This window comes from Protopterus annectens, chromosome 7.part0, assembly GCF_019279795.1.
Source record: "Protopterus annectens isolate FY-2018-M chromosome 7.part0, PAN1.0, whole genome shotgun sequence".
NCBI classification, from domain to species: domain Eukaryota; kingdom Metazoa; phylum Chordata; order Ceratodontiformes; family Protopteridae; genus Protopterus; species Protopterus annectens.
In genome coordinates, this window is record NC_056739.1 from 20152358 (window position 1) to 20177409 (window position 25052).

Below are 25052 nucleotides of genomic sequence, written 5' to 3' on the forward strand. Positions count from 1 at the left end.
TAGTTTGGTATCCAACTCCGACAAAAGTTAATAGTACCCAGGAAGGACATAATTTCCTTCTTGGTAGTTGGTCTAGGTGCTTATAATATTGCTGTTTTTCTGTCTTCATCTAATATTCTGCCTTCTTTGGATATTACATATCCCAGGTATTTAACCTGTTTTTTCCAAAGTTGCAGTTTGTTCTTGTTTACCTTGTGTCCTTGAGTAGATAAAAATTGTAATAATGCTATGGTATCCTCTCTGCATTCTTGCTGGGTGGGGGCCGCCAGCAGAATGTCGTCTACATAAAGTAAAAGCTGACTACCTTTCAGTGGGATAAATCCCGTCAGGTTACTTGCCATTTCTTGTGCGAATATTGTTGGACTTTCACAATATCCCTGTGTTAGTCTCGTATATGTATACAGTTTCCCCTGAAATGTAAATGCAAACCAATGTTGGCTGTCTGGGTGTATCGGTATTGAGAAAAATGCATTGCTAATATCTACCACAGAAAAATACTGCTGTTGAGGTTTCAAATCATTCAATAAGGTGTGTGGATCTGGCACTGTTGGTGCCCTGGGTATAACTGTGTCATTTACAGCTTGTAAATCTTGGACCATACGCCATTCCCCGTTTGCTTTCCTAACAGGAAATAAGGGTGTATTACACGGTGAATCAGGAGATTCTATTAAGACTTCTTCCTTAAGTAAGGCTGCTATTATAGGTTTGATTCCTATTTCTGCATCCTTTCTTAAGGGATACTGTCTTTTTTGAGGTCTAAATGCTGATTTTGGCATAATAGTAAGTGGTCCTGCTGTACGAATAAGTCCTACATCTGATTTCCCTGTTGACCAGAGAGTCTCTGGTATGTCTCGTAAGGCTTTTTCCTCTTCCTCTAGTAAGAGTGCTACTCAGCTATCCTCACTTGCCTGTGGTGTGTCTGTGTTATCCAATTCAATTTCTGCCTTTGTACTCCTTGTTCAGAGAGTTCTAACTCTGTCTGTTTTTCCCACCTTGTGACTTTTTCTCCTAGGTCTGCCCACTTCAAATTTCTATCTTTAGTTAAACTTACATGTGGTAATCGATTAGATTTGTAAAGTGCTAGGAATTCCTGGTGCAATGAACAGCTTACTACACTGTTTCCTTCTGTGTCCCAGTACAAATTTCATAATACTAACCTATTATCATGGTTTCTAAACAGTTCTTGCTCATATTCTTTATCAGGTCCTGGTCTGTTACAGTAATATAGAGTGCAATGCAACAAATGCTGTTTATCAGTGTCAAGGGAGGGGGATTTACTGATGGCTACATTCATCAGTTCTTCGGTCACTGCCCCTGGACCAGTCGTAACTAAGTCCTGGCTGTACCAATAAAATGTTTCACCCTCTGGTCGCACTACAAAAGTATCCATTTGTCGCTGTGCTTCCATACCCTGCATAGTTGGAACTACGGCTATGCCAAATATCTGCATTAAATCTCTGCCCAAGAGATTTACTGGGCATTTTGCAGAAACAACAATTTTGCTTTCCTGGGTCATCCCTGAAATAGGGTCAGTTATCGCTATGTTGTGGGAGAGTGGCTCCCGATGCAGCTGTCCATTAGCTGCTTTCACTAATATATAGTGTAGTGATTCTGAATTTTCTGGTAGTTTGGAAGGATGTATCAGGGTCCGTGAAGCCCCTGAGTCACACAGAAATTTGACTTCCCTCCCTTCTACCAGAAGTGTAACTTCCGGTTTTGTGTCCGCTAAGTAGAGCTCTAAGCTCAATAATGCTAAGTCCAAAATTTCATTTTCTTCATTATCTATGAATTCATGTACATCCTCTATTTCTTCTGTCACATCCTCTACTCTTGCTACCACATTTGCATTTGTCTTTTCCTGTTCATTCCTATCCAGTGATTCTTGACTATCATATAGTCATTCCTCACCCTCCTTATCTTCCGTGGTTACCTTCTTATTTAGCCTGCAATAACTTGCCAAATGTCCCTTTTTCCCACATTTGAAACATTCACCCCTTTATTTTCTCTCTTCAAAGTCTTCTGATCGTTTATCTGATTGTTTGTTTCCCTGGGTATTTTTCTTACCCTTCTTCCCAGTTTGTACTACAAAGACTTCTGACCCATCTTCTACTGCAAATACTTGAGTTTTCTTTTTCTTTTTGCTATTAAAATGCCTTTTGGCATGTCCTGCATATTCTAGTAATGACTGTAATCTACTTGTTCGATGATCTACCATGTGCTTTGTAATAAAGCTGCTAATGGGCGCAATACTGCCTTTTAAAAATGCATTCTTTAGCTGTTGCTCATATGGGGAATCATGTGTTTGATCTTCAGGTACCTGCATTCCACAATGGTTATTAAAACATTCTAATAATCTGGCATAATATCTATCAACAGTTTCACCTTTTTGTTGTATGCATTGATTAATGCAAGTCCAATCAGCCCTAGGCTTCCATTTCACAGAGATTCGGTCTGTCAGACCTTTCACTCTGTTGTCCAGTTCTGCATTACTATGTGGGAGTGGTCTAAGCTCTGCATCACGGGGGTTCCAGTTGCCACTGATTATGTGCCAATCTGGACCTACAATTTGTCTAACTACTTTTTCTACTTCTTCTCCATTCAAATGGTAACTTAACCTCATGCCCTGTAAATCTTCTAAGAATTTTCTAAAATTAACTTTTGGATGGGGAATTCTCTCTGTGGCTTTCTGGATGTCTTCCGGTGTCCACGGTTTATGTACTAGAAGAGTCGGATCCTGTCCTGCCTGTCCTGCCTGTGGATTTGGTACTTCTATGAGTGGACATATCTCTTCCTTACTCATAGCTTGTGAATTTCTATTTATTTCATATAATTCAATATCCCCTCTCAAATTGCGTGTTTGAGACCTGGTCTCGATAGGATCCCTGACAAACGGTTTTGATTTTGCAGGAACAGCTGGGTATAGCGGAGGTGGATCAGCTTGTCCACTTGCTTCATATTCCGGTAAAGGATGCGGAGGGGGCGGAGGAGGGGATGTTGCTATTACCAAGTTATTATCTTCTTTATCTAAGAACATTGCTTTTGAATTTTTAATCTTTTGTTCCCTGCGATTTGCTTCCTCAAGCCACCTGTGTGCCTGAGGGACTCCTAATTGTCATTGCTTTTTTAGCTGACCTTTCGCATCTGTTTTAAGTTGTCTAACAAGTTTAATAAGTGAAGATTTATCTAAATTACCATCGAATTTGTATTTATCAACCCATTTTGTACAATACTTAATATTATCGGCACGCTGTAATTGCATATATTTCGCATCTTTGGTTAGGGGCGGGTCTCGGTTACTTTTTGTGCACTATTTCCCATATTGCCTTAGCTAAGTTAAAAATTGTTACGTAACCCTTCTTATCACGTGGTACCAAGATTTTACACCTTTTCACAGTTTATCTAGAATAACTGTCTACCTATTCTGTTTCCCTGATCTATGACAAGACAGCAATCTTTTTGTCCCAGATCTGCATATGCAAATCTCCCTGACAAAACAGTACTGTAACAAGTCCCTGATCTAAAACAGAAGAAAGGTAAATTCCTCCTTACCTGACCCTCCGTGAGTTGATCCACTGGAACGTTGACTCATCCTCCAATCCCAGATCAGAAACAGTGGCTGGCCTCTTTCGAACGACAATTCAGTCGGAGGTCTTTAAAAACAGAAGAGCCTATGAGGCCACTTCTACGTACGGGTACATGCCACCGGGCCCAATTCTGACCTGGGCCTAGAGTGAGAGGTACTTTCCGGTCCGAAAGACCAAACTGTCAAAGGAAAAATATACTTTAAAAATTATCAAAACACGGTAGGTTCAGGTTAAGGCACTTTAATCTTGCAGCAAGGAGACAAAAACGTGCTAATACAGAGTTTGTCTAACTAGAAACAGGAAATGCTTACATTTTTATACACTTTCTAATAAGACATTGCCTACCAAGCTGACGTAGTGAATCACAAGTTTTGTCATCATCATTTAGTAATAATTGCTTTCATAATATTCTGCTGATTTATCAATTTTTTATGAGAAACTTTCTAAGGAAAACAACGTGGCCTTGGCTACCACCGGTTAGATATATGCAATGTTATCATTCAAGGTACTATGACTAATTTGAGCACAAAGCAGGTAGTTCGTTTCTCTAACAATCCTTTGTCTATATTATCTCTAAACTTCTGCAGCTGCACATGTTCTCATACTTCGAACAGAGCTGATTGTTTAAAATCATTACATTTACAGGATATAGCATTGTTCATTCATTCTCTCCTGACCTAGCAGATAACCACCTGCTTCTCAAGTACATTTCCAAAAGGCATAAACATGAATATTGCTGTGTTAGCAATTACTAGGTCAGAGTGCATCTTGCAAGTTTCAGAAAGCACACTGCAGTTTCAAAAAGCATTTTTTCAGTCTCATATGAAACTCAACGATATATAAAACAGTGCATATAAAATAGAATAAAAAATGTGTTAACTTATTTAGTTTCTAATTAGCATTAAGCATACACACATTAATACATATTTTTCTGACAAGAATGATTACTCATTGTATACCAGGCAGAAGAGGAGTAAATTCATTCCACTATTTGGGGAATGTTGCGATGCAGGTGTGAGATTCAAACTGCTGTATCTAGATGTCTTTAAGGTATTCTTCCCTGGAGGGAGAAAATCATTTTTTGATGAAGTGCATGCTAAGGAGGAAATACAAAACTTGTCCAACAAAAAGTGAGCTGCGACACAAAGGGAGATTCTGCTTCTTGTTCTTCTGGTAAGGAGGACCACAGAGAGACTGTACCTGTGAAACCTTTTCCAGTATTCAACAGAAAATGTTAGAGAGAAGGAAGGGACCACCAGAGTTGACTAGAAGAATCCAGAGTACTTTCAAAATGAAGCAGAGACAAGATTTGGGTGATGAAGAACAGTAATAAAGCCAGTTACTCAATGTGGGATCACACTACAATAATTATGAATGTGAAATATGACAGAAGAAATCTGGTAATATTGGACTTTTTCAAAATTTCTTGGATTTGTGGGGAACTGTAAAGTATATGCCCTACTTTATGTCATTAATGTTCGGAAAAATGCTTTGGGGAGAGGAAAAGAGGGGAGAAATCTAACTGTAGATAAAACATTTTCTTTTCTTAATAGTACTGTATTTGTGGTGTATGGTTTTCTTTGCACTCTATTTGTAAGTGTAATGGGGATTGTAAACATGTGATGTTGTTTTTTTTTTCTCCCCTCTTCTCTCTTTCTTCTTGTACAGTTTTGAGAACTATAGGCAATGCAATGAAAAAAGCCTAGGTAAAAAGGCATGACAAAATTAAAATTAATGTGCTTTTTTCATTCTTGCATGGGGAAATGACTGTATTAAGGACCCTATATTGATTAGTTTTAACAGAGAATAAGTAAATTAAAAAAGAACATTGAATATTTGATGCTTTTTTTCTAGCAAGTGCAAGTATCCTCCGTAGCAATTCTGCAGTTGATCTTCAGGTTTCCATGGAAAGAATCTGTTAAAGAGAAACTGGCTGTCTGGTTCTCATGTCTCCACGGAGACAATCTGATAAAGAGAAACTGGAGATAATCTGGTGGAAGGGGATTGGCTGAGGGAAAAGAAATAAAAAGAAAAGAGAAATTGGCTAGGACACAATGTTCTCTGAAAGCAATCAGGGGTTTTCCCAACAGGAGGGCTTTAAAGATAAGGCAAAAACAATTAGACTTCAAGTAAAGTTTTCTCAGTTTTTTTTTTGAAATGCAATAGGGATACTAATATAAAGAGGTTTTTTTTCTTTTTCTCCATTCTCTCTTTTTCTTTGTTCAGTATTAACAAACGTAGACACTGCAGTGTAAAAAAGGAGGGAGAGAGGAGAAGTGGGTGAGAGAGGAAAGGTCTGGTTAAGAGAGTATGATAAAAGAAAAATCAGTGTGCTTTTTCCCATGCTTGCATAGGGAAATGACTGGGTTAAGACCCTCAACATTATCAAGTAACACGTTTATTACAAAGCATGTAAATGAAAAAGAATATTTAGCATTATATGGCTTTTTTCTGGTAAACAATGTACCCTCAGCAGTTTTATGTCTGGTTTGCATGTCACTAGAAGACAATTTGATAAAGAGAAATGGCTTGGAGAAAGTGTTTACTGAAAGCATTCAAGTGTTTTCTCAGCTGGGAGAGCTACAAAGACAGACAAAATCAAATAGCACTTTAATAGCACAGGCTGTATCATGCATCTGAGCATGACTAACCTTTCTTTTTTGTTAACTCTAGCCTTTCTGTGTGGCTATTAACTTAGATCATTTTTCTTATTATTATGAAGAAAAATCTTCAATATTTGAAAATGTACATAGTTTTGTGTGTTATTATTAAGTTAATAGATTGTTTGCTCTGCTTGAGGGATTTCAAAAAAGTTATATAAATGTGGCATAGGCTCAAACTGATATGACAAGAAACAGCTGTGTAAAATACCAACCTGCCAAACAGTATATGCATGTAACACAAAAGTTGGAACTAGACAATTAACATTGGATGGTGCAGTGGTGAAGCGGTAGTGTTGCTGCCTCACAGCAAGAGGTTCTCCGGTTCAATTCTTGGCTGGGGTGCCTTCTGTGTGGAGTCTGTATGTCCTCACTGCATTCATGTGGGTTTCCTCTGGGTGCTGCAGTTTCCTCCTATGTTCAAAGACATGCATCTGGATCATTTCTCCCCGAGCCTCCGCTGAAAATTGGCTTCATTCTAAGTCAGACTTTCCTGGTTAACAAATGTTAAATAAATAAATAAATGAATAAATAAATAAATACATTTAACAAAACAAAGTTATACATAAAAGGTGGTAATAATAACTATATAAGAAAATGATGCTTTCTGTAATGTCTTTCAATCTGAATTGTCTTACAGATAAATACAAAAAAGAAAGAGTAGTGAGCTATATTAGAAAATTTAGAGTGCAAACAGTTATGCTACAGGAGACTCACCTGGAAAGAGCTGAACATGTGAATTTGAAAATGAAACGTTTTCAGGATGGTTATTCAGTGGAATATCTGGGGCAAAGGAAAAGAGGAGTATTTATATTAATTTCAAGAGCAGCTCCAATAGTGATAGAAGAGGAAAAAGATAACAATAGAAGATATATAGTACTAAGGGGCTACTGGCAAGGGAGGAGGATTACACTGGCATGCATTTACATTCCACCTAAAACTGCTATAATGGAGCTTAAGAAGATTCTGGGAGAAATAATCAGCTTTCAGCAAGGAATATTACTTATAGATGGAGACTGGAATTTGGTTTGCAACAGTGAAGGTATGTCTGGGGGTGGGGCTAGAAGGGAAAATACAACAAAGGAGGGTAGATTTTTGAAAAAAAAAATATGAAAATGTTTGGCATGGAAGATGTGAATTCAGTAATAGGAGTTTGGAGTGAATTTACATATTATTCTCCAAGATACAAAAACTGGGCTAGGCTAGATAGAATTTATATCTCACAGGAACATGTATATTTAATTGAAGGTCTTGAAACACACCCAATAACTATTTCAGATCATGCGCCAATAATAACTAAAATAAAAATGCAAGTGGGAAGCTGGCATAATGGTTAAGATGCTTACCATGGAGACACATAGTGCAGGGTTTGATTCTCACATGGGGTAATTGTCTAGGCTTAAAATGGCCCACAAGGGTAGTTAGCCTAGTACTAATCTAAAAAAAAAAATCTAATGAAATAAAAATGAGACACTTGCGTTTTCCCACCTATCATCTGAAAACAGATGAATTTAAGGAATGGGTTTTGGAATTAATTCAGAAACTATTAGAAAAGATAGAAATTTCTTCTGAAAATATAGCTAGGGAGTGGAATAAAATTAAAGTGGAGTTTAAAACTAGGGTGGAAATAAAGTAGAGGGAGATATGGCTAAGTAGTAACAAAAATTATTTAGAGGGAATGACAAATGTAAAGTATAGCAAACTAGGGGGAATCTCTCAGAACAAGAAAAGGAGTTGCTGTAGTATGTTAAACAGAAAATAAGGTATTACCTCGATAACATGCACAAGTTTAGAAAGATTGCTATTAAGCAACTGTTTTTTTTTTTTGATAATTAATCTAGAGCACAAAAACTTTTAGCACAACGACTCAGGCAACACAAAGTGGAAAGGGCTGTCACTAAGCTTGGGGAGCCCATAACAAGGAAGATAACAAGAGACCCTGTAGAAGTATTAGAAGTATTTCAAAAACTTTATGAAAGTTTGTATAAAGCAGAGAAATATGGAAATCAATTAAAGGTACAAATGAAAATGTTTATGGAAGAATTAAATATGGTAAGGTTAGAGGTAGATGAGGCTCAATTACTAACAGTTAGGATCGGAAGAGATGAGATAAAAATGGCTATGTATAACAAATCTACAGGAAAGTCCCCAGGAACAGATAGTATTCCTGTGGAAGTTTAGAAGCTAGGAGGGAAAAAACTGATAAACATCTGGAATGCTTTGTTTAACAATATTTTAAGAGGAGGAGAAGTACCAGTATCTTGGAAAAAGGCGGTGGTAACAGTAATACCTAAAGAGGGTAAAGATCAAGCGGATCAAGTTTCATACAGTCCCATTTCAATACTAAACCATGATTATAAAGTGTTTATGTCTTTACAGGCTAAAAGAATGGCAAAAGTGATACCAAAATTGATAGATATGGATCAGTGTGGTTTTGTGGAGGGGAGGCACATTTGACAATATTAACAGAACATTGATGATCCAGAGGGAAGCAGAATGTAAGAAAATGTTGCTGTTATTGGTGGGTCTTGATGCAGAGAAAGCTTTTGACAGAGCAGACTGGGACTTCATGAACAGGGTAATGAAAGCACTTGCTTTCCCTGATAAAATTATAAGCTTGATTAGAAGTATATATGAGGGATCAGAGGTGAAAATTAAAGTGGGTGGCATCCTCTCTGATAACTTCTACTTGTGTAGAGGAACCAGGCAGGGTTGTCCGTTTTCCCCTTTGATGTTTGCATTATATTTAGAACCATTGGCAAAGAAAATAACGGACTCAGAAATTCAAGAATATAATTGGTATGGTAGTCAGGAAAAACTGGCTCTATTTGCAGATGATATTATTTTATACATGACAAAGCCAGAAAGGGACATTACAATGTTGTGGAACATTTTAAAACAGTTTCAAATCTTTTTGGGATACAAAATTAATGAAGCTAAAACAAAGGCAATAGTGGAAATCATGTACCGACACATGAATTTGTCCAACAATATCCATATTTACAGGACATGATAAAATGAAGTATTTAGGAGTATGGATTAGAAATGACTTTGTTGTGGCAGCTAAAGATCTGTAGGAAGTGACTAAACAGAAGATAATACAAAAATTGAGAAAGTGGAAACTTTGTTATATGCATATGGATACTAAGATACAAGCAATTAAAATGTTTAGTCCCTTTAGTCTTGTACACAGGTCAGGCATATTTTTATCAACCAGAAGAGAAGTTGTGGATAGCAATTAAAAAAGAGTTGAAGAATTTTTATCTGGGAATTGAAGACAGCAAGGGTCAAATTGGATAAGCTGATTCTTCCAATGGAACAAGCGGACTAGGATTACCCAATGTGAGAGGGTATTTTAGAGCAGCACAGTTAAGGCTCTTATACATAGCACAAGCAGAAAACTATAATTCAAAGAGGAATGGAATGATAATGATACAGGGGGGAAGCTCAAGAAATAAGGAGAGATTGGGACTTTGGATGTAAACTCTTAAGGAGAACAACAAAAATCATACAGAGTACTATATTCATAAAATAGCAGGGAGTACTCTAAGAACTAAACCAGCATGATAATGGAGAAAAGAGATTCTGCCAATAGGAATGACTGTGGTTAGGGATACAGATAATCGGCAAGAGGCAGCTGAAATTTATTGGAGAAGACTGGCAAAGGAACCAAGATATTGGGAGCAAATAACTAGAAAGGGAAAGGTAATAGAATGGGAAAAGGCCAAGAATGTATTTGGACTGCAGGTTAGAGATTGCCTTCCCTATCAAGGATTGCTATCAGAGTATAGGTAAAGAGAAAGAAATAGGGGGGGTCCTAAATGAAAAGATCAGTACTGGTAGAGTTTTTAATAGAATCTTGAACATAAGCTGCTGTTAAAAAAGGAATAATTAGTAGAGCATATAAGATATTGCATGATAATTATAAGAATCTATCAGAGGAGCTTAGAAAGGATTGAGAAGAGAGACTGGATAAGAAGTTCACAAAGAGACAATGGGGGGATATATGTATATTTCTCAATTATGCAACAAAGTATAGAAGATTTAGAATCTTTGCCTGGAAGTGTTTATATAGGTATTTTTATACCCCAAGTAGACTCCAAAGAATTTTTCCATAGGTGGATAGCAAATGTTGGAGGTGTAACAGGCAAGAACGAGGTAGCTGGGAGCATATTTTTTGGGAGTGTAGTGAGCTGGTGGACTTTAGGGATTGCCTGCGGACTGCTCTGTTGGAGATGCTGGGTGAGCAGATTGGATTGACTGGGGAGATGATTTTTTTGACCTATGATACAGAATCAAAATTGCCTAGACATAGTAAAGCCTTGCTGAGTCTAATTATGGTGGCCGCCAAGAAAAAAATTACTAGGAAACTGAAATCAAAGTCTAGACCAACTTTACTAGAAGTAGTGAATATAGTAGTAACAGAGATAAAACAACTGGAACTGGGATCTTTAGGAAAGTGATGGAGCAAACTACATAGGAGAAAAAATGAGAATTGTAGGAACAATATATGCAGACAAGGAACAAGGTGTAAGAGGCAGGATTTGAATGAGTCATATAATGCTTAACTGACAATGACTGGATAGATTATAAGTGATGTATAGTGTTTGCAACTACAGTTGGTTCAGTGTTGTCTGTGATGTATAATGCTTGCAACTAAAGTGGTGTCAATGTTGTTTGTTTTTCATTTATATAAATGTAAGATTGTCTATGTTATATGTGATGAATTTAATAAAGATGTTTATTGGAAAAATTGTTTTTTACTTCCCCTTGGCAAAACCATGTGGATCCATATCTATCAATGTAGTGACACCTTTGGCATTCTCTTAACTAATATAGATTTAAACATTTTATAATTGTGGCTTACAATTGAAATTGGTCTATATGAATCTGAATCTGAAGGGTCTTTACATTCTTTGGATAAAATAAAATATTGTTATTCAAAATCATTCAAAATCTTACAGATCTTTATCTCTTTCATCCTTTCTAACTTCCATATTTTCCTCATGAATACTGTCTGATATTAATCACTTGATCACTATTGCAGTAGCCATAGCTATGTGGGATGTCCTGCCAAGGGCTGGACCATCCAGCTAGCATCCAAAGCTTTAGGGCACCTTCAACACACCCTAACAATTACACAGTTTGAAGACAGCAAGAAAAATCTGTTAATATTTACATATTGTTTCAGTTGCCAATGAGATTATCTACCTTCTGTGATTATTTTGTGTTCGTAAATTTGTTCCGTTTTATTTTTTTGTGAATTTCCTCACATGGGGTGTGCTTGCAAATGTTCAGTTGTGATCAGTGTACTACCCCAGTAAACAGACTGACTAACTAACTAACTAAATAAATCAAGGGCTGGGGTCTCAAAACTTCAGATTTTTCTTGACACCGAAAAGTACACTCCTCTGCAGGCTTCAGGTCATTGACTTCACCAAGGCTAGGCAAATAAGTACCTCATTAGGGATTACCTTCCACTTTACTATTTTTGAGGAAAAAACTGTTTCCTTGCTGTCAGAGATTTATGAGGTTGTCACTAAAAATGTTACATTAGAATCTTACTTTTTTTGCTTATGGATCTCTGAGGGAAATCTCTTGCAAATAGTTTTTGAGAGAAAAAGTTTCACTTTTGTGTCAAACATTATGGCTATGGCCTTTGACTAATGATTTAGACAGCATGAGCTGCAATTAAAAAATATTACTTCAAAATCTATTTATTCTGCCATGGTGTTTCACCCATCTCCGAAGCTCTGTTAACCACTTGTCAGACACCATTTTCAGTAGACAAATGGGCCTTGGTCTCTGAGGATTCTGCGCTAATTTAGCTTTTTTTTTTTTGTGAGAAAAAGTGTAATTTTTTTCACCAAAATATATTTTTATCAGAAGCTGGGAGTAGTGTATTTGGTAGTTGTCACTAAAGAATTTTACCTCAAAACCTAAACTTGTTTGTCAGGAGGTAAGACAGACTCTTCCAGGCTCCATTAGACAGTGACTGTCTCAAGAGCTTGTGTGTGTAAGAGAACTATGTTTTATTTCATAGCCTAGGCTAGAAATTAATAGATTGGAATTTTGGTAAATATATTTAAAAGCTACCTGAGGAAGGTGCTGTAGAGTGACATTTTGGTGAAAGTGTTTAAAAGTAAGCCACAGAGGGTGCATGCTTGGATTGCTTTTCCTTGATTGTTGAGAATAGATTAAGATTTTTCCTACAGCTAAATTTTATGGGAGGTTTGATATCAAGCTTGTTAGAGATAATCAGTATACCAAGATCAGTAAGATTTTAGTAGGTTACGAATATCTGGGTTGTTAATAGTTATCTGTGGACAACAAGTGAGGTATTGAATCTCTGTTATCTGGGGTAATGTGGAAGTGTTGAGTTACAAAGGAATGCACCTTACATTGATACTGCTGCCTGGTATAAGTATGTATTCCTACTTACAGTCCAGTTGTGTATATGATGACGTCAAACAACTGGCTATCTGTGTTTTCAATGTGAGTGAACAGAATATTCTTTATAGAGTATTTGAGAGTTTTAATTTGTCATGCATCAGACTGGGTTGTTTGTAGATTTAATATTTGTATGACAACTTTTATTCATGCTACTAATAAACATGATGTGAAAAAACACATGCATAGCTAACAGTAAACTGGGCAACGTCTCTATATGTGGTGGTCATCTCTCTCTCCAGTCATACAGAGATCTATGACCACTACACCTTACTACTTAATATAACCAAGGTCACTTCAGTTGGAGGCTGGGGAAAATCTCCCTTACTGTCATACATACGTAGCTAAGGTGTAATTTTGGCCAGCTTACTAAACTAGTCAGCCATCTCATACTGTTTTCAAAAGTTTGATGAAAGCCATAGATTCAGTTGCTTATCTGCTTTTCCTAGGCAGTATCAGTTCATTCGGCCTTTTTATATGAGCAGCAGCTGATCTCTTCATATCTTGGAAAGCCATTGGAGTAGACAGTACTGGTAGTTTTTTTTGCTATTTGCCTTACAATTACTTCGTTTTAGGTGCTGCACTGTCAGAGAAAGCTTGTTAACCATTTCTTTTTGAGGTATTGTTTTGGTCACATTAGTTACACTGTATACAGGTAAGAAAATGTTGAGTTCCTGGAGCCTTGCAACTACATCTTATGTCAGGTTCACTCTTGCCACACTTTTTTTGTGCGTGATCTAATTCACAGTGTTATGATGAAATCATTAGAGAATAGTCTTCATAATGGCTCCCTATTGAAATCCCAAGCTTCTCACTATCAAGTCACAAATCAAAAAAAAAAAAGACTGAAAATATAGGAGAAGAGTGAATAGTGAGCACTGCTGTTCTCCTTTAAAATTGTTTTAAAGAGGATAAGCCCCCCGCATGCATCTCCCAATGTGGTGGGCGAGCTCCCCACACCCCTAAATTTATATATACCAACTCTGAAACTATCATACCACCAGTCTACTGTTTATCTCAAAATACTGGGCCATAATACTTCCTTTTATCTTACCTTTCTGATTACACCCCTTCTTATTTCATCCTGCTTCTTATGCTCAATAGATGTGCATATTTTTACCTCCCTGGACCTCTTGACTCTCCTGGTCGCTTCATTTGTTATAGGTTTTTGATTCAGCTGGAATGTGCACCAATCCTTGATGTCTTTTGCCCTTGTCTACTTCCTTCATATAGTTGTTTAAATTGCTTCTGTTACCCTCACACATCTCTCATTTACATCACTTCACTATTCCCTATATAATAGAAATAACAATTCATCCTGTAGTACATCCTGAGTTATGACTGATCTTTAAGCCTCAGCTCCTACCACATACTGTTCTGACTTCATTTCCAACCACGTGGTATTGTTAACTGAATTTGATTAGAGTGCTCTGTTTATGCTTTATAAAATGGTTATACACAACGTTGTAAAATATGTTGTATTGTCTTACTGGGAAAATAATTTTCACACATTATTTTTTCATGGTTACAATTTTCAAATAAATCACTTCTTTAATGATATACAGTTCATGAAAAGACCCTATTGTGGTACAAAAAAAGTTGTAATGCTGTTGCAGATAAAGTAATCATATCACAGTGGCTCTAACAACAGCATAATTTCTGTGGAACAGAATTCTAAAGCCCTGTGACCTAAATGACACAGGTTCCACTAATGACTCAAATGCTGAAAGATCCAGTAAGAGGAGAGTATGAGTAAGCAGCAATGCTGATTCATCCAACATGGAGAGAGGAGGCAGTCTGATCACTGCAGTACTGGCATCTAGCACAAGCAGGAGCACAGTTAAGTTGCACTTTGATCAGAGCCATGTGCTTAGTGATTATTATATTCTGTACACTGATTTAATTTTTTTCTTAGACTTCAGTGTTACATTGTATGCATGGGCAGTAGTTTAGTGACAGTGGCCTGCACTGTTATGTGTGGTTGTGCATGTTCATCCCTGGAAGGTACTGCAGTCCCTCACAGTGATGCCGTTGCTTATGTCGGTAATCAGGGTGGGGTTAGGACTTAATACAAAATGACCATTAAATCTGAATCCTTTACGCATGACCAGGTGGAGAGTGATCATATAGTTCTGAGGCCTGGAAACCAGTCAGATTCCATTTGTAGTCCATTGTGAAACAGTCAGATGACCCTCGTTTGGAAGTGTTAAGCCAGATTGTCAAGCTACAAGGATGAAGATGCATTCATCCATCTGACAAAGCAGAAGGACAAGAACAGTGGGGCTTGAGCCATCTTCACACCTGCCTAGGGGACAGCTCACCCCATTCACCACACTGGATGAGGTACAAATAAGCTGAAGACTAATAGGAGAGGGCTAATGGTTGGTATGCAGGGAGGCAAAAAGTGTAGTGAGAGCAGCACCAACAGAAGTTGTATCATTACTTAGGCTGCAACAAAACACAAGTGCAGTTGTGAAGCTTAAAAAATGTTCATGCAATTTCTAAGCAATAGTACACAAATGCTAAAGATGCATTGTAGCAGATAATGAGATTCTTTCAGTCATTCATGGAAAGTAATCCTGTGTGAGTGCTTAAGTCGCAGAAGCCACAGTCTTACTACTCACTGTGGACAAATACTTTCTGCTGTCATGGCTTTATGACCAGCATTGATTCATTTAGAGGTATACATGGGCTACATGTTTTTCCCATGCAGTATACATAAAGTTCCTGTGCAAAAACAAACTTAATGACTTGCTATGTGATAATTCTATAACAATAATAACGTGGAAGGAACCAGCAGTGAAATTAATTTATGGGAATTCTAACTACAGTTCAGCAACAACAAAAGGGTTGCCAGTATTTGTAAATCATCTTGGAGAGAAAAGTTAGATGTCCTAATAAAACATACACACTTGATAATTAAATGAGCATGTGGAGAGCCACGTACTTTTATTTGGTTAGGATCCTGAACAGTTTACTCCCTGCAGATAATCAGTTTGGTTCATTTAAATATTCTTGTCTCTAGATGTTTTACAGTTCCACAAATGAGAATAGTTTTCAGGAATGAATGTTCACTATCTAGTCAGCCTGAACAATGACTTACTCAGTGTTCACTTTCTTCTCCATCATTGCCTTTAAGCTGTGATGTTCCTTATTTCTGTTTTCCAAAGTGTTAGAAGGCAAAAGTATATGAATGCATTTCCTGGGATTATATTCTTTATTACTACAAATCCCAAATGTCACAAAACAAAGGTGTTTGTTTTTGATACTCCATCTTCCATGACATCAGGAGCTCTGAATGATTATGGTTAAGTGTTCTGAGTTCGGTAAGTCTTCCTAGCAAACGAGCAAAATGTTGAGAATCTTCTGGGTGATACATTTTTGAGTACTTATGCAAAATTTCCAGAAGAGGTTCTTGCAACTTGTCCACATGTTCTTTATCCTTTAGATGAGGCCGGTCTTAAACAAAAAAAAAGTAATTTTAGACTGTGTGCCATTGTATACAATGCAACATTAAAGTCTGAGAAAAAAATTAAACCAATACACAGAATCAAATAATCACTATTAAAATGATAAAGTCATGTTGTGAAACACATATGAAACACCGTCGTAAACAGGTTTTAATCAGGATCTAGTTCTGTAAAAAATAAATAAAATTGTTACCATTCTGAATTAAATAATGTGTGAACTGAAATAAGTTTAGTTTCATGGGAATAATCTCAATAGAGAACAGAAGCTGAAATGTTCAATCTGGAATGAAACACAAACAATTGTAATGGCAGGCTTAATGAATGCACTGCTTCCCCTTCAAATTGCATATCATAACTGATCATTTTCATTACACACAGAATAGAACTGCTACATTTACATTTCACCTAGTACAAAACATGTTGAATTCGACCAGAGCCATAGCTGTCTCATCCAGTGCCAGAGCCATTCCCTGGTCAGGGGGCCCCCTCAACTCTTAAGTTGAGGCACAAAAAAAAAAGGTCCTACTGCACGACTAAAAAAAAAACTTTTTTTGTTTTACTTTTATAAACTGTAGCAAACCACTTGATGTAGTAAGTGGCTTGTTACAATTTATAAAGCACACAAACCAGAGAAGCTATACAGTCCTGTATCCTTAATGCAAAAGCAGTATCGGCATTCATTTCTGTACCAGCATTGAGAAACTGATAGAATTAGTGCAGGCTATGTACAAAGACCCAATGACTTGAATATGAAAAATGCAGAGTAGTTCATTTTGATTAACAAAACATTTTTACATCATATCATAAAGGAAGCCAACCCCTCCAATCTGACACTTTGGTTCATAGGTTAGTACTAGGCTAACTGCCCTTGTGAGCCATTTTAAGCCTAGACCGTTATCCCTTGTGAGACTCAAGCCCTGTACCTTGTCTTTGTAAGGCAAACACCTTAACCATTAGGCTACCCTCCCAACCCCTTAAGGTAAGGGATCTAAGTACTGCTGTTGAGAATTCTTTATTCTTTGATCATAATGTCTCAGTCGTAGTTAGGAAATCCTATCTGGCTCAAACAATTTTCAAAGGAATCTCCTCTAGATCTTAAGAAGTCTTAAATTCCCCTATACTCTTCTCTTATCAGACCCATTATTGAATACAATATCAGGTTGGCATGTATTTACCAAAATATATTACATATTGACTCCAAACTAAAAAAAACAGCCCCAAGATTGTCAGTTCTCTGGACAGACTATCAGCCCTCTCTGTCTGTATTTGGACTTTTACGGCCTGTTCTATGGTGGTATGTGTCCAGCCTTTTAGACCCGAACATTTTTGACCTCCTATTCCATTGCATAATAAATGACTTCTCATACTCCCACAAAGGTTCTAAATGCTTATCAACAGATGAGTAAGAGGTGTTGGTACAGTAGATTTATAACCCAATATTTCTCCCATCTCTAAGGGTAGCACTGCACTCTTGCAACATTAGTAGTAAACTTAAACAGACAGCCAGCATCATATTAGCCTGTCTGTCTCCTGATGCCCTCCCTGTGGCTGCAGGAAACCTTTGAATGCAGTTTACTGTCTAAGATTGTAATAGTCTGTAGAGAGACTGTTTGCTTATTACTTACTAATGAAGATATAGATCTTGCTAGATTAGTGTTTTCCTAAGAATGTGCTTGTTTCTAAAGCATAAACACACAAGTCCTTTTTCAGTGAATAATATTGTCTTCTGAACAAAATAAAGATGAAAGATCCAAGCCTCTTTGACCTCTTATTCCACTGTGTAGCAAATGACTTCTTGTGTACCTGGTTAAAGGTTCTAAATGCAGATCTGCAGATGAAGAAGATGTGTTGGTACAGTAGATTTATAACCCAACATATCCCCCACCTCTAAAACAAACTGTGTTAACCAAAATAAACTATTCTAGGTGAAAGAAAAGAGTGAGTCTGAGAGCTATCACTGATGCTCACACAGAATGAATTGGGACAATACTAGGAGGCCCTGCCCTTATGTGCCAGAATTACTCGAAGGTTTATTATGAGCTGTTGGGCATGGCCTTTCTTTCTCTGTGTCCCCTTCCCTGTCTGAAAGTGACAATAGCCCTATTCACCTAATCCTGCTGCCATTCATACGTAGTTCACAAGGATGACCTACCTCAGCCCATCATATTGTCATTATCCCTCCATTCAAAGTGAGCTGAGCAGGGGCAGCATTATAATTCTTTTTCTCCCACCAGGTTCTATAGATGCCTGACTCCATAAACAAATCTAGGTCTGGGCCATTATTGGGGTTTTGTCCATCTGCATCAATGTAGCTTGCTTACTCTGCAGGATTAATGGACTTTGGCACATACAATTGGATAAGCAGGTGTCTGTGAATATTGGCACTGTTTGTTAGGAGTACCTGGCAAGCTAAACATTTTGCAGAGAATGAGTTTCTGAGACATCATATGCTACTGAGGCCCATTAGTGTTGTATGGCATTGTAGAGCTAAACATGATGGCAGTATTTCAAACAAGTCAATAGTATTCTGAGACATGCTCATATATGGGATTATTACCTCTATGTAAGGAGACACTGTAAGTTTCCTTATAGCAAGGTATGTCCACTTATCTGTTATATCACATCCACTGGTCTGTATCATGTTTTAGGTCTGTGTTGCATATTTACATGAATATAATGCTCCTGCCATGTGCTGATGTTGAGGGACGCTTTTGCATGGAAAATACAACCTGTGCATTCATACTTAAAAGGGCTATAAACTTCTTGGGAATGCATGGCTAGGCTTCAAAGGATCATTACAGATCAAAAGTACCCATGAATCTACAAATCTATGTTAATAACTTAGTGTTAGCAAGTCTACAGTGCAGACTGTTTGCAACTGTCAGTGTTTTGCTGAAAGCAGAGTGCATTGCTGTAATTCTTTTTACTGCTAACTTAAAACTTAATTCCCATCTAAAGCCCAGCAGCAGAGGAACACCAAGCATAGTCAGCGACTGTAGGAAATTGTCCATGACTTATTTTAAGATAAAGCACCAAAACAGAACTAAAACAAATGGGAGATGGAGAATCAAGTGTAAAACTTAAAGTGTATTCACAGAGGCACAATTTCTTACAGAGTACCCTGTCAGAAATATTGGGGGAGCAAATGGCTGTAACTAAGTTAATTATTTTTTCAAACTGGGATACAGAATTTGAATTGCCTAGACGTAGTAAGGCATTATTAAATTTAATGCTATTGGCTGTCAAAAAAGCAACTACTAAAAAATGGAAATCAAAAATGTCAACCAACTGTGACTGAAGTATTCAATACTGTTAAAGAGATGAAAGAACTGGAAGTGGGATCTGTGAAAAAAAGGGAAAGAGGAAATTACAGAGAAATAAATGGAATCTGTGGGAATGATACATGCAGAATAATGTTCTGGAGGAAGAATGAGGTTAATGGAAGGTGGGGAACAGGGAAATTTATGTAATAAGTAATGACAGTTATAAAGAAAGAAAACTTGTAATGTAGAATACATGAAAAATGTTAACATGGTTTGATTTCCTTTCTATTAGTGTATTTGTGTCTATGTCGTAAGTGAAAATTTAATAAAGATATTTAAAAAACTGTACTGATCTTATGCTGCCTCTTCTTCTGCCTCAACTGATGTGTTATCAGATCTGTATGGATTTAACGTTGGCAGTTTTTAGACATTTGGATCCAAAGCTCAGGCTCCTCCCATACCCACAATTCACCACCTTCATCACAGTATCTCAGATCTCATTTGCCACTCCAAAGCTTCATATGTGGTCCTTGTCTTAACGTTTGTTTTTCAATTTTTTCAGATAAATGAATATTTTTTTCCTGTGGGTTTTACCTTTTCTGCATAGCTTTATCCCCCCCTTCAGTTTAGAAGCATAACTTTTCTGTTATTCATTCTTTTTTTATCTTGTATTATAGCTTACAGTGTCAGGTTCTTTGTTGGTAGTCTTCTGGTAATACTGTAGGTCTTATAGGTCTTAAAGATGTTTGTCTTTGTGCTTTGGTGTTTGTGGAAAATTTTCTTTTCCAGGTCTGTGGCTTTTCTCCTTTCACCTGACATGTCCAACAAAGAAGAGGGTTTTAAGACATGTACCTCTTGCGGTCACAAGATTCTTTCTCAAGACCCACATTCAGAGTGTGTTTATTGCTTGGGTCTTCCCACCTGGATGAAGGTTGCTCTTTGCACTGAGCCTCAGGGACCAAGGCTGTTCGGACTGTTAGTCAGAACTGTTATTTGAGGATCTTCTCCCAGCCACGATGGTGGAACTAACTGCCTCCCAGTCCAGCTTTTCCTCTAGCAAGAAAGTGGGAGAGAAAACTGGGGGATACAAAACAAAAGATAAAGGCTATAGATAAGGAAAAGGAGCCTTCTAAAGGGGAGTTTTTAGAGAAGGATCAATCCCATGAGAATGAAACCCAGAAGACATCCCCTGACCCTTTGGGACCCTTGGGCCCAGCACCTAAGCTTCCAGAATCTTTAAATATGACTCCTTTGTCAGAACCCATTAGGACCTGGTCACCTACTCCTCCTGCTATTGTGGAAGCAAGGCTTTCATCTGAGCCAGTTAGTCCATGGCCCCATTCCTCTTTTCTTCAGGACAGGTCTTATCAAAGATCCTCTAGGCAGCCATCTTCGGCTTCTTCCTTAAAGTCCATGTAGGATTCTGTCTGGGACAGATGTAGACAGGATGATGAAGACTTTTTTGAGGACCCAGATTCAATTGGGGGTCCATCTGACACCTCCAGCTGTCAGATGGCCAGGAGCTGCCCCTACAATCCCTCTTTTTTTGTTATTTGCACTTATTTGAATTTCAGGCCCAGTGCCCTTGAATCTGAGTGTTTCCCGGGGACTGCCTGCATCAGAACCAATAGTGTGGGAGTCTTCATCTCTGACAGTATCTCTTATTGATTTGACTCTGACAGAGTCAGATCTTGAAGGGTCTTATAGTTGAGAGGTTGGGATGGTGCCATGGGATTGGGATCATCTCTGAGGCTTTTGAATCCTTTCCTTCATCAAGCCTCTTTGTCTCCCTACAGCTCACCTCTGGTGTCTGCCTCAGAGATGATCTGGATTAGGTCATGGAACATTCCTTTGCTGGACTCTTTGGATCCCACAAGGCCACTCTTTGGGAGAATTTCAGCTTCAGCTTTTGAGGCTTTTGAAAGAGTTCTCTCTAAATCTGCAGAAGAGGTATTCCTTCCATGTTCTGGACCATCCCAAACTCTGCTGAAATCTTTGGTCCCTCATCCTCCTCTTCCTGTTACCACATGACAGCCATCTTAGAGATGTCTTGACACACTCCAAGATGGGGGCTCCCATGAGCTTCTGAGTCTTCCCTGGAACATCACACTGCAGAAGTACACAAGAAGCATATTTACAAAAGAAGGCATGTGGATTTCTCTCTCACTCAACAAAGATATTGATTTTGAGGAAGGGTAGGGTTTCCCTACATCCCCCCCAGAAGATGGCTCATTTGGTGACATTTTATAATTGTTTAGACAGTGTGTGTGGTGGGTCCACTGAATGCACCATCTCAGGAGGAACTAGTAGAGTTGGCCCATCTACTTCCTGGCTGGTCCCTCCTGCCAACAAACTCACTGATTTGGTCCCTTGGTGGGCTTGGAAGGAAACAGACATGGTGGAGGCAATCGCCCATACACTGTACAAGATTTTGGTTTCTCTAAAAGACAAGCTACTCTGAAGCAAGAGTCCTGTGTAGATTCTACTATGGTAGCAGTGGCAACAATGAAAGGGCTATCTGAGAAAAACTCTGCTGTTCATCTGCCTAACAGGGAGTCCAAGTCACTGGACAAGTTTAGAAGGCTGGTTTATACATCAGTGACATTAGCATTATGGGCACTGAATTGCTTAGCCCACTTGATACGTTTTCAGAGGGACTTGACTAAAGAACTCTCCAAGTCCCTGTCAGGATCCTTACTTGCAGACTCCACTCAAACCATGAGGAAACAGTTGGCTAACCTACAGTCTATTTCTAACATGTTCATGTGCTTGTTATCCAGTGCAGCTGATGGCACATCTAGAGCAACAAACAGTGATATTGCTATTCTCCTCCATGCCTGGATGCATCTCTGTGATTTTGCAGAGAACTTTAAGACATCCTTCTTAATTGCCTTTATGATGGGTCCACTGTCTTTGCACCTAAGGTTAAGGAAATGCCTTCTAAAAGTGAACAGAATGGCAAGACCCTGTCTGGTGTTGGTATCCACTTCCTCAACCCTCAGAAGACTTTCTTCATGTACCAAGATGGTGGTAATGGGCTTTGCCTCACTGAATCACATGTTTTACTTGTAACACTTCTGGTAAAAGAGCCCCCCCAGAGGCAGAGGGTGGAATAATAACAATGGACCTTGCCTTCACAGTAGAGCTGGCCCACAGGAGCAAAGGTTTCAAGGCTCCTTCACTGACAAACCTTTCCAGTCCTCTTGAAGGGTTGCCAGACTACTGCACTCTGGAAGCAATCAGAGAGAGCTTGTCTCTGTACCCTATAGCCTGGATGGTCATCACTCAAGATATTTGCGTGCACAGAATAACCAGAGACTACATCATTTTCTTTCTTTCCCTACCCACAACCTCCTCAAAAAGACTTCTTGATGTTCCACCTCCACAGAGAAAGGCAGTAGCCTAAGAACTCATAAAGCTGCTAGACAAATTAGCTATCCAGGAGGTCCCACCAGACCAGCAAGGATCTTGAGTTTATTCAAGATTCTTTTTGATTCCAAGGAAGAAAGGGGACCTCAGGATCATTTTGGATCTCAGCCACCTGAACTAGCTTGTGAAACAGATGTAATTCCATCTGGTCACAGTTCAGTCCATTTTACCTCTTCCAAGGCAGGACAAGTGGATGTGCTCAGTGGACCTTGTGGACGTCTACTATCACATAAAATAGCCAGGTGGTCTAGAAGGATCCTTCACTTTTGGCTGGCAGCCAGACACTTTCACTTCAGGGCAGTGCCCTTTGGTCTCACTAAAGCCCCCAGGAGTTCACCAAATCCACAGCAGTGGTTGCAGCTTATCTCAGACTGCAAGGGTTTCGGGTGTTCCCATTTTTAGATGGTTGGCTCATAACTGCTGCCATCAAGGGTCTTCTAGTTCAAGCCAGGGATACCTTAATCCAGTTATGCACCCAAAAAGTGATCACGATTAACATGGAAAAGTCCAGACTAATGCCTTTTCAGATGACCAAATTCATAGGATACTCCTGGAGTCAAGAATCATTATTCTGTGACAACAAATGTCAGCATTTCTTTCTCACCATAAACCTCCAACCTGATGCATTCTCTGTCTCCTAGGGTCCATGGGAACATCTTTAACTCTCTTCCCTCATGCCAAATTCTACATGAGAGTGTTACAGTAGACTATCACAGTTCAGTGGTCTGTGTTGTTCCAACCAGTGCATTTCCCTATCAGACTCACAAAGGTATGCAAACAACAGATTCAATGGTGGTTGGACTTTCCTCTAGTCTCTAAATCTGTCTGTTTCTGTCTCTATAGGTCGCTCATTTATTCTGCTGCCCCTGATGGCCACAGTGACTATGGACTCTTCCCTTCTAGGATGGGGGAACATTTTGAGCAAAAGACAGTCCAAGTCATGCAGACTTCCTTAGAGGCCAGTCTTCACATCAGTGTCCTGGAGATGAGGGCTGTCCACCTAGCATTGTAGGCATTTCAGGACTCCTACCCCAGGGGTTGATTTTGACTCAGACAGACAACGTGTTGTTGATCTGGTACATCAACAACAAGAGAGAGCATACTTGTACCTGTAACCTTGGTTTGGCGGTAGGTGATGTTCTCCTAAGGCTTTCTGGTCGCAGTGGACATCCCATGGAAACCAAAGTATTAACAGACAGGCTCAGTAGGTCCATTCTTTTGCCTCATGCATGGTCTCTCATTCAGTTGGTGGCTGCCCAAATCTTCAGCCACTGGAACCAAGCATGCTGCAGTCTATTTGCGACTCCATCCAACTCCAAATGTAGCAGCTACTTTGCCTTGATGTCTGAGGTGGGGTCAGAAGACAACTCTGATCCATACTTGGCCTCTAGGTCTACTCTACTTTTATCTGTCCACTCCCTTCATACAGAAGCTTCTTCAGAAAGCCATGTGGTGCAAGATGATGGTTATCCTCATTGTTCCCTTCTGGCCTCATCTGTTTGTGGCTTTACTTGATACAGCCTCCCTGGATGCTGGAACCTCTTCCAGACCTCATATCTCACATTTCGGCAAGCTTCACCTGGACATAGAAGCCCTAAAACTAACAGCATGGTTTCTCCAATGCCGATGATGGCTGGAAAGTCCAGGCTTTTTCCCCATGTCCTTCAAATCTTGACATCCTCTCAGAAACCTTCTACTAAAAGGTTTACAGAAGTAATTAGAAGATTTTCCATTTGGAATTCCTGCAAGGGCATGGATCCTTTTTGATATGACTTCCTAGCTACTCTGGTTCAGGAAGGTTCTAATTCTTCTAATATCAAGGTTCAAATAGATGCCATCTCGAATTTTCATGTGAGAGAATATCAACCTCATATTGCTTTGCTGAAATTATTGAAAGTCTTCTCCTTTAAGGGAACCTGCCTCACCTTGGGCTATCACCTTCTTACTCCAGGCCTTAATAAAACCCCTTTTGGAACCTGCAGCTACAGCAGAGTTGGTTTCCTTCTTGGAAGATGCTTTTTCTGGTGCCAGTCACCCCATCTCAAAGGATTTCCAAGCTCCAGACTCTTTCTTGCGAGCCACCTTATTTGATATTTCACAAAGACAGGGTGTCTCTTTGAACAAACCCTGCCTTCCTAACTAAGGTTGCTTCAGATTTTACATTGAATCAGGCCATTAACTTACCAGTATTCTTCT

The 25052-nt window shown here is 38.7% G+C and overlaps 1 protein-coding gene across 4 annotated transcripts in view; it reads right to left on the reverse strand.

Annotated features, from left to right (window-relative positions):
• Positions 1 to 15613: 15613 nt before the first annotated feature.
• Positions 15614 to 25052, reverse strand: part of LOC122806216 (bile acid receptor-like) — a 428707-nt gene continuing 419268 nt past the window's right edge. For all 4 annotated transcript variants that reach the window (XM_044076450.1, XM_044076451.1, XM_044076453.1 and 1 more), the window contains one exon: positions 15614 to 16153. In XM_044076450.1, coding sequence (XP_043932385.1) covers positions 15918 to 16153 — 236 coding nt within the window. In that variant the 3' untranslated portion in view covers positions 15614 to 15917. The remainder of the gene's footprint in view (positions 16154 to 25052) is intronic.